This window comes from Gracilinanus agilis, chromosome 2 (genome assembly GCF_016433145.1).
Source record: "Gracilinanus agilis isolate LMUSP501 chromosome 2, AgileGrace, whole genome shotgun sequence".
Lineage (NCBI taxonomy): Eukaryota > Metazoa > Chordata > Mammalia > Didelphimorphia > Didelphidae > Gracilinanus > Gracilinanus agilis.
In genome coordinates, this window is record NC_058131.1 from 77260846 (window position 1) to 77272144 (window position 11299).

General features: G+C 35.0%; 1 protein-coding gene across 1 annotated transcript in view; it reads left to right on the plus strand.

Moving 5' to 3' along the window:
• Positions 1 to 778: 778 nt before the first annotated feature.
• LOC123236567 (olfactory receptor 1361-like) overlaps positions 779 to 11299 on the plus strand; it is a 19137-nt gene continuing 8616 nt past the window's right edge. Inside the window, exons 1-2 of the mRNA XM_044662974.1 lie at positions 779 to 1684; positions 10319 to 10346. Coding sequence (XP_044518909.1) covers positions 779 to 1684; positions 10319 to 10346 — 934 coding nt within the window. The remainder of the gene's footprint in view (positions 1685 to 10318; positions 10347 to 11299) is intronic.

Below are 11299 nucleotides of genomic sequence, written 5' to 3' on the forward strand. Positions count from 1 at the left end.
GAAACATATTAACTCAGTCTTGTGGGTAGGAGAGGAATTTATGAATAAAGAGATGGAGAGCACTGTGATATATAAAGTGGTTGATTACATTAAATTAAAAATAATTTGTACAAATAAAGCTGACATATCTAAAATTAGAAGGAAAGAAGAAAATTATGGAGGAAATGTTATAGACAGTAAAGACTATAGAGGGAAAACAAAAGGTACCAGTAAAACATATTTAAGCACAAAAATAAATTTAGAAAAATGTTAAGCAAAAATGAATTGGACGTGTACTGCTTGACCTAGAAGGCAGCAGAACTATGAATATTGAATAAAAGTGGATGCAAAGAAGAAAATTTGGACTTAATATAAGAAAAAAATACTAAGAATTAGATCTATACAAAAATAGAATGGGCTATCAGCACAAGTGGCTTCTTATCAAGTGCTGTATAAAAGTAATTCTTACTAAGGTATAAACTACACCAGATGGGCCCTAAGATCACTTCCAAGTCTTAGAATCTGTGGTTTTGTGTGAAACTAAGATTATATCTATCCAATACTGTATTAATACTGTATTAATTGACTCTTTTTTCCTTTAATATTTGATTCATAAGATAATATTACTGATTAATGTTGCTTTGTCTTTCATATTTGCTGTCTTTTAAAAATTATAGCAATGAAATATTAATATATCTATATCTGATTTCAATAAACACATTGCAAATTTGTATTCTTTGAATAAATGTTAAACATTCCTCTGATTTATTTATTGAACTACATTTTATCTCCAGTAGATATGAACAAAGAAAATCGAACCAGTATTTCTGGATTCCTTCTCCTGGGTTTCTCTGAGCTACCAGAACAGCAAATAATTATCTCCTGGTTGTTCCTGTGTGTATATCTGGTCACAGTGGTTGGGAACTTTCTCATCTTGCTGGCCATTGGCTTAGATGCTCACCTTCACACGCCCATGTACTTCTTTCTGGCCAACCTCTCCTTTGTTGACATTTGTTTTTCATCAGTCACAATACCCAAGGTACTAGTGAACCACATATTGGGAAGTAAATCTATCTCTTATAAAGAATGTATGACACAGATATATTTCTTTATCACTTTCATAAATATGGATGGATTCCTACTGGGAGTTATGGCATATGACCGCTATGTGGCCATCTGCCAGCCCCTGCACTATACCACTATCATGCGCCCTAGACTCTGCATCTCTTTGGTGATGGTATCATGGGTCATCACTCACCTGCATGCCCTCTTACACACACTACTCATGGTTCAACTTTCCTTCTGCTCTAACAACATCATCCCCCACTTCTTCTGTGATCCATACCCCATCCTTAAGCTCTCCTGTTCTGACACCTACCTCAATGACTTGATGGTATTCACTGTGGGTGGATTAGTGTTCATGACTCCATTCACATGCATCACTATTTCCTATGCCTATATCTTCTCCAAAGTACTGAAGATTCCATCTACACAGGGAATACAGAAAGCCCTGTCCACGTGTGGCTCCCATCTCACAGTAGTCTCTCTCTTTTATGGTGCTATCATGGGAATCTATCTGCGCCCATCATCCTCCTATTCAGCTAAGGACATGGTTGCCACAGTAATTTTCACCATAGTAACTCCGATGCTTAACCCTTTCATCTATAGTCTAAGGAATAGAGACATAAAGGCAGCCCTACAAAAAATAAAAAGAGGGCTTTTTAAAGATTCTAGAATCACACAATTTTAGATCTGAAAGATACCTGATTGAATCTATAATAATTATTCATGCTCCCTAGCCTCCTGCATCCTTTCAGTTCCTATAGATGGGACTAATTAACCTAATTGGTTGGTTTCTGACTCCCCCACCCTAATCTAGCACCTATTTAAGATAAATCTATACAGTGCAAGCTCAACTTCAAGTTCAACTTTGGTGGGGTCAGAGTAGTTCTGATAGAATAGCCTCTTAAAGGTGGGAGGGAGTTCAGACATCCTCTAATTCAATGAATATCTAAACGGGAATCATTTCCACTAAATCCCCAGCAAGTAGTCATTTCAAACTTAAGTTGAAGACTTACAAGGATAAAGAACTCATTCATTCCCAAGGCAAAACATCCCACTTTTTGATAAATCAAATTGTTAAGAAGTTTTTCCACAAATTGAGTTAAAATTTGCTTCCTTATAATTCCCATGTGGTTCCATACTCTGGGAAGAAGTCAAATAAATTTTATCCCTCTCCTTTTTTGACAAATCTTCAATGACCCCAAGACTGCTGTTATGATGCTTTCTATTACCTATTCCCATTATGTTTCCTGTTCTTTAGTCTAAGTACTCTTAGATACTTCTACCAATTCCTATGTAGCATGGTTTCCACAGCTTTTGTCAGAGTAGGCAAACTCATAAGGACTTGGTCCAGATTACCATTAATCTTCCAGAAATATAATACTCAGAACTCAATACTCCAAATGTAATCTAATATGGGCAAAGTAGAATTATTTTCCTTATTCTAGACCAGGGGTTGGCAACCTTTTTGGCTGTGAGAGCCATAAACACCACATTTTTTAAAATGTAATTTTGTGAGAGCCGTACAGTACTCACAGTGTGTGCTCCTGTAACAGTGCCTGAAAAAAAAAATTGACTTTATGGCTCCTGCAGAAAGAGTCATATCTGGCCCTCAAAAAAGCCAGATATGGCTCAAGAGCCATATGTTGCCAACCCCTGTTCTAGACACTATGTTTTGCCTCTAGCCTACCTATCAATTTGCTCCATAAAATTCTATCTTGTAGTCTTATCTTATGTTCAGTCATTTTTCATTTCCTAACTCTTTGCAATGCCTTTTGGGATTTTCTTGGCAAAGATACTGGAGTGCTTCACCATTTCTTTCTGTAGCTCATTTTATATGTAAGGAAACTGAGATAAATAGGATTAAATGACTTGCCCAGGATCACACAGCTAGTGTCTAAGGCAAGATATGTACTCACAAAGATGAGTCTTCCTGACGCAAAGCCTAACTATCCTCTGTATCACTTAGCTATGTCAGTTTTATCTCAATACAGCCTTAATTCCACTAATGCTTTTAGTTGGCATGATATGTTGTAAACTCATACTGAGCCAGCAATTCAAGAAAATTCTGATAGTGTCTTATACACAAACTGTTGTCTTCACCCCAAATATGTATCTTTGCAGTTGATTTTAGAAACCCAAATGCTGGATTTTAAATGAAGTCCTAAGCATAGGATTTAACAATAATTTTGTTCACCATGACACTCCCTTAAGGAAAAATCTTTTGTGGATTTGCTCCTTCTATATGGCAAATAAAATACAAATTCTTCACCTGACATTTGAAGTTCTAAAGAATCTCCCTCAAACCCAACTTCCTAGCTTGTTTGCTTCTACTCCTCTGCATTCCTTTTGTATGTGGTACTGGATGATTCTCTCTTCTTCAGTTTCCTCCTATCCTGTGGGTATTCATGCGAGTTTTCCACACACAAGTATTTCTTACTTGTAACAAGATGTTGGGGCTTATCCAGATCTCTTCAGATGGAGGAACCAGCTTCTGAAAGAAACATTATATAGCCTCCCTACCACACAGGTGAACAGAGTAAGCTTCATTTTTCAAATTATTATGACTAGAATTGAATCAAACTAGGAATAAATATTGACTCAGTGATTCATTATTCCCAGTTCTGTTTGTTTATCAGTGCTAGAGGAGGCTCAGTAGGGGAAGGTGACTCTGAGTCTGCAGCTTTTTGTATAATATGTCTTTGTCGCATACCTCCCTGTGATGCTTGTTCTACTACCTGTAAATTGTCATGCACTCACTTCCATGAAAAAGAACTGAGATGCAAGAACACAACCTCTCTTACTGATCTGAACCTATCAGAATTATATTAATCTTTTTACTGGCCCCACTAGGAAGTTATTTGATGCTCATCTCTTATAAGTCCACAAATGTGTTGCTACGTTGAAATATTCATAATAGGCTCCCTTTAATTCTTTGTCCTCTGTTTTGCCCCCTTAATGAGGATGAAAATCCAATGAATTTTACTTTCAACAGATTGAAGTTCTCTTCAATCCAAGATCATCTTCAGTTCCACTTCCTCAATAAAATTTTGCTTATTCTCGCAGGTAAAAGTGTTCTTTCATTTCTCAAAAGATCTCGAAAAATCTCAAAAGATCTCAAAAAATCTCAAAAGATTTTTCCAGGTTTCTCCTTTCACTCCTGAATAGTATATATTGTTTGATACTTTCCTTTATGTCAAGTGCATTTCCCACAGTGGAGTTTCAGCACTTTAAAAGCAGAAGCTGTGAGATTCGTTTTCTTTTTCATTTATATACTGATTTCCCACAATAGCATCTTATATACAATAAGTGCTTAATGAGTATCTGTGGAATTTATTTGAATGCATAGCAAGTAGATGACAGAATCAGGATTCAAGACTAGGCTTCTAAAAACAAATCCATACATGCTCTTTCCATCATGTAATATATTTCACAAAAATCTCATGGGAGACTTTGTCAAATGTCATTTGCAGAACATCCATACTATTCTTTTGGAATTCTTCTAATCCAACAATCTAGCATATTCTAATTAAAAAACAAAATAAGATTCATCTGACATATGTATTCCTTAATGAACCCAGTCTAGCTCATTATAACTATTGCTCCCCTTTCCAATCACTCATTAAAAAGTCTCTTTAATAATCCATTCTAGTATGGTTTCAGTAATGAAAGTCAAATTCACTAGTCTAAAACTATCATATTAGAAATTTCTTAGTGATGAGATTAACTCACCCATAAAACAAAAAACAGGAAGACACACAGAGTAAAAGTAAGGGGCAATAAGAGAATAGATTATGTTTAATGGGAAGTTAAAAAAGAACATTAATCATGTTCTCTGACAGAATAAAGCAAAAATGGATCTAATTAAAAGAGATTAGGAAGGAAAATGCATCTCAAAAAAAGGTGCCATAGACACTGAAATAATATCAATACTGTTGACCTGTAAATAAATCAAAACTACCAAGGTTATAAGGAACTTTCATCAGAACAGATTATAATCTGTGAAACTGCAAGGGCCAATCTAGAGGTTTCTTGCAAACAAGGCTATTGATACTAAACATATTTGCACTAACTAGTATAGCAACCAGATTTTTAAAGGAGAAGTTAAATGAACTATAAGCAAAAATAAATACTAAAACTATACTACTGTGGATGTCAACTTTCCCCTTGCAGAATTACATAAATCTATCCAAAAAATAAACAAGAAAGAAGTTAAAGAGATGAATGAAATTTTAGAAAAGTTAGATCTAGTTGATATCTGGAGAACATAGAATGGGAATAGAAAGAAATATAATTTCTTCTCGGTGGTATATGGAACCTCTATAAAAATTGACCATGTATTGGGCATAAAAACCTTACAATCAAAGACAGAAACAGAAATAATAAATGCATCCTTTTCAGACCATAATGCAATAAAAATATAATCAATAAGGGGTGATGGAAAGACAAATTAAAAATTAATTGGATACTAAGGAATGTAATTCTAAAGAATGGATGAGTCAAAGAACAAATCATGGAATCAACCAATAATTGCATTAAAGAGAATGGCAACAATGAGAAAACATATCAAAATTTATAGAATGCAACCAAAGAAATGCTATGAGGAAATTTGTATCTCTAAACATTTATATTAATAAAATAGATAAAAATCAAATAATGAATTGGGAATGCAACTTTAAAAACTACAAAAAGAACAAATTAAAAATCCCCAATTAAAGACCAAATGGGAAGTCCTAAATACAAAAGGAGAAAAGCAAAAGTGACAAAACCATTAATAAATAAGACTGAGTTGGTTTTATGGGCAAAATGAATAAAATAGGTAGAAGGTTGGTTAATTTGATTTCAAAAGGGAAAGAAAAAATCAAATTACCAGCATCCAAAATGAAGAGGGTGAATTTGCCCTCCAATGAAGAAGAAATTAAAACAATTATTAGGAGCCTCTTTGCTCAATCATATGCCAATCAATCTGACAATCTAAGGGAAATGGATGAATATCTACAAAAATATATGTCATCAATATTAACAGAAGAGAAAATAGAATACTTAAATAACCCCATCTCAGAAAAATAAATCGAACAAGCCATTGGCGAACTCCTTCAGAAAATATCTTTGGGGACAAAAGTATTCACAAGTGAATTCTACCAAATGAAGAAAAATTAATCTCAATACTACATTAACTATTTGGAAAAATTGGCAAAAAAAAAAAGGAATCCTACAAAAATCCTTTTAGAATGTTGTTATACATTAATCTACTAGATGTATGTAGATGTAGAGGATGATATGACACCTCCCCCCTTTATAACAGTGCCCAGGCAGGATCCTGCAGGTCAAAGGATGATATCCCTTCAGGTCCCACCTGGGGTTGATTGATATTATATAATGGGCTCTTTAGCTTGGTAAGGTTTGGTATCTGACTGCTATCTCCCTTCCCAAAGAAGCTATGAATAACCACTTCAGGAAGGTACTTTAAAAGCTTTGATTGTATTTAAACAAAGGGGAATAATGGGATTAGATAGAGGTATTGGGAAACACTAATTAAATTTGGCAATGATAAATCCTTAAACTGTAGGCAAGTAATGAATCAGGATGGTTAGCCCTCTCTGGTCCAGCCTGGCTACAGTCAGCCAGAGTAGACAAACTGCTGCTTGATGTTTCAGCTTCTTTGTTGCTAGATGATATGCCTAACCAGTCTTTGGGATATCCACCCCTTTCCACCCTCTTCTTCTTCTCCTGCCCACTTCCGGGATCCCTCCCGGGCTCTGGGAAAACTAGATAACTAAGATGAATGATTTCCTAAAATCTAGGGGCAGTAGAATCAGAGATGATGGTCTGGGTACAGGTTGATGATGTTAACAGGAACAAACAGGAGGATCTTGCAAGGTTGAGCCCAGCAAGACTCAATCCCACAAAAGACCAGGATCCACAGATCTCAGGTCTCAGGGCAAGAAAGGACCCCTGCCAGGGCTGCCAGGGTGTTTTATACCCCCCTGGGCCAATGCCCTCTCATGTGTTCTCACAGTCCTCTGGGAAAATTCCAGCATCCAACGGATCCACCTGTCAATCAACAGTGTGGACTCCTGGCTCCCAGGGTTTCAATATAACAATGTTAATATGGTTCTGATACCTAAGCCAGGAATAGAAAAACATGTAAAGAAAACTAAAGATCCATTTCCTTAATGAATATTGATGCAAATTTTTAATGAAATGCTGGCAAAGAGATTAGAGCAATATATCACAAGGATTATGACCAAGTGGGATTTATACCAGTAACATAGAGCTGGTTCAGTATTAGAAAATTTATCAGTGTCATTGACCATATCTTTAACAATACCAACAGAAATCATATGATTATCTTAAAAGATACAGGAAAAAGCTTTTGATAAAATACTTATTCTTTTTTAAAACAGTCAGAGAGAATGGGAATAACTAGAGCTCTCCTTAAAATGATAGATTATAAATCTAAAACAACTAAAACAACCAGCAAGTATTATGTGTAAAGGGATAAGCTAAAAGTTTTCCCAATAAGATCAGGAGTGAAACAAGGATCCTCATTATTATCCTTATTATTCAATATTGTATAAGAAATGCTAGCTATAACTATATAAGAAGAAAAAGGAGAGGCAATGAGGAAACTAAACAGTCATTCTTTGCAGATGATATGGTGGTATTCTTAGAGAATACTAGGCAATCCACTAAAAATCTAGCTGCAATAATTCAGAACTTTAACAAAGTTGCACTTACAAAATAAACCCATATTAATCATCAGCATTCATGTATACTGTCAACCAAGTCCAGCAGCAAGAGATATAGGAACTCCTTTTAAAATAACTCTAAATAACAAAATACCTGAAAGTCTCCTTGCAAACACAAACCTAGGGACACAAATGATTAGCAATAGCCCTACTATTGGAAAGAGGCATAAATAGTTCTACTACTGCTTTGTTCGTGTGTCTTTGTATCTTTTGTGTCTAAATTATTCCACTAATTGATTTCTATTCTGTTATCAGAACCAAATTATTTTAGTAATTACTCATTTGTGGTACAGTTTGTTACCTTAATTATCATCTTCAAAATTCTTATCCTTTTTGTTTCTTGACATGAATTTTATTATTCTTTTGAGAATTCAATTGGCATAAGAGTGAATAAGCAGATTAATTTAATACTACTGTCATTTTTATTGTATTGGTTTCACATACTCTTGACAAACATATTTCTCCAATTATTTAGGACTTTCTCCTTGCAGAATGTTATAGATTTCTTAGATTTTTACATTATAGTAGATTCACAGTCCCTGTGTGAATATTCATAGATATAATAACAAATATATTACCAATTATATAGTTATTTTCATGGGAATTTCCATTTCTAACTCTTTCTACTGTTTTATTGATTTTATATATAAGAAGTTGATAACCTGTGGTTTTATTTCTTATATACTGCAACTTTTCTAGTTATTAATTATTTCAACTAATATTAGTTGACTCCATAAGTTCTCTATATATATCATCATATCATTTTCAAAGAGTAAAATTGTTTTCTCTTTACTTATCCTTATCTCTTCAGTTTATTTTTCTTATCAGTTGTTATAACTAGCATTTCTAGCATGTTTAAGAAGTAACAGTCATAATGGTTATCCTTGTTTTATAAGAGAGCTGGATGTTTAGAGCTTTCTACATCTCATAGTCAGGTTAAAAGAAGACCATGTAGGAGTTGGGATAAGGGGACAGCCAATAATTATTAAAGCATAGTTCTATATATGAATTATATCAAGGCATAAAACAAGGATTTAGACCAGGGGGTCAGCAACATATGGCTCTCGAGCCATATCTGGCTCTTTCGAGGGCCAGACATGGCTCTTTCTGCAGGAGTCATAAAGTCCATTTTTTTTCAGGCACTGTTACAGGAGCGTGCACTGTGAGTACTGTACGGCTCTCATGAAATTACATTTTAAAAAATGTGGCGTTTATGGCTCTCAAGGCCAAAAAGGTTGCCCAACCCTGGTTTAGACAGAAGACTCTAACCTGGGATAGTTCTGCCTCTGACTGGACAAACAGTGCTCCACAAAACAAAGAAAGCTAAAAATAATATTAGAGCCTCATTCTGTCTCTCTCATATATATCCATTCAATTATGTTATTCATTTTTTTTATTTCTCCAATGGGAATAATTTTTTTTATTTGAAAATTTTTTTTAAATTTAAACATTTATTAATATTCATTTTTAACATGGTTACATGATTCATGCTCCTCCTTTCCCCTTCACCCCCCGCACTCCCCCCACCCATGGCCGACGCACATTTCCACTAGTTTTGTCATGTGTCCTTGATCAAGACCTATTTCCAAATTGTTGGTAGTTGCATTGGTGTGGTAGTTTCGAGTACACACCCTCAATCATGTCCACCCTGACATGCATTCAAGCAGTTGTTTTTCTTATATGTTTCCTCTCCTGCAGTCCTTCCTCTGAATGTGGGCAGCGTTCTTTACCATAGATCCCTCAGAATTGTCCTGGGTCATTGTATTGCTGCTGGTACAGAGGTCCATTACATTCAATTTTACCACAGTATATCAGTCTCTGTGTACAATGTTCTTCTGGCTCTGCTCCTTTTGCTCTGCATCAGTTCCTAGAGGTCTCTCCAGTTCGCCTGGAACTCCTCCAGTTTATTATTCCTTTTAGCACAATAGTATTCCATCACCCGCATATACCACAGTTTGTTCAGCCATTCCCCAATTGAAGGACATACCCTCCTTTTCCAGTTTTTTGCCACCACAAAAAGCACAGCTATAAATTATATTTTCGTACAAGTCTGTTTATCTATGATCTCTTTGGGGTACAAACCCAACAATGGTATGGCTGGATCAAAGGGCAAGCATTCTTTTATAGCCCTTTGGGCATAGTTCCAAATTGCCAGCCAGAATGGCTGGATCAGTTCACAACTCCACCAGCAATGCATTAATGTCCCAATTTTGCCACATCCCCTCCAACATTCATTACTCTCCCCTTCTTTCATTTTAGCCAATCTGCTAGGTGTGAGGTGATACCTCAGAGTTGTTTTGATTTGCATTTCTCTAATTATTAGAGATTTGGAACACTTTCTCATGTGCTTATTGATACTTTTGATTTCTTTACCTGAAAATTGCCTATTCATGTCTCTTGCCCATTTATCAATTGGGGAATGGCTTCATTTTTTATACAATTGCTTTAACTCCTTGTATATTTGAGTAATTAGATTCCATATATTTGAAAGTCCATCCATCCATGAACTGGAATCCAAGGCTCATCTCTTCTCAAGGCATAACACAGTGCATAGTGAGTAATTACGTGTGTTTTTTGCAATTGAATTGTATAATAGTAATTATTATAATTATACTAGCAATTTTGTATTCTTACAAACATAATAAAAACTAATATTCTGTGTAACACTATATTATATAAATTGTTTTACATCTTTTCTTATATTTGTTTTCCACAATAATCCTCTGAAGTAGTCCAATTACATTATTAGCTTTCTTTTATAAGTGAATTATAACAAGACAGTTTGAAGATTTAGGGGTAACAAATGATAGACAAAAGAGATCTTCATCAGTAGACCATATAAGTAGAAAAATGGTAAACTGGAAGATGAGCAATTGAAATTCATAGACATAGAGGTCATCTTGTCAATCATTTATCCAGAAGAAGATCCCGTCTAAGACATCTCTAATAGGGATTCATTCAGCCTATATTTGATTAGTCTAAGAGACAGTACTTTACTGACTAACAAAGTAATCTGTTCTGTTGTTTATCAGTTGAGAACAGAAAGGTGGAAAGAACATATAATTTAATTAAGAGACCTATTCAAATTCCAATTCAACCACTTATTCACAAGTCTCTTCTCAATCTTGTTTTCCTCAGTTACAAAATTAGGAGCTGGATATAGTGGTTGCTAAAGTTCCTTCCAATTCTGTCACTCAAGAAACTAAGTCACAGGAGGGTTGTATTTATTAAAAACCATAGTTTTATTTTGTTTATTGAACAAATTTTTGTTTTCTTTCAAATAAAGCAAATTCACGATGAAAGGGGTAATCAAACTATCATCTCTGAGTCCCTTGTATCCAACCAGAGTTGAAGGCCATTTTCTATTCCTTCTTTCTGGTTCTGTACCTCACTAAATTCCTGGGGAATCTGCTCATCATTCTCTTCATCCTTGTAGATTCCCACCTACAAACACACACACACACACACACACACACACACACACACACACACACATATATATATAT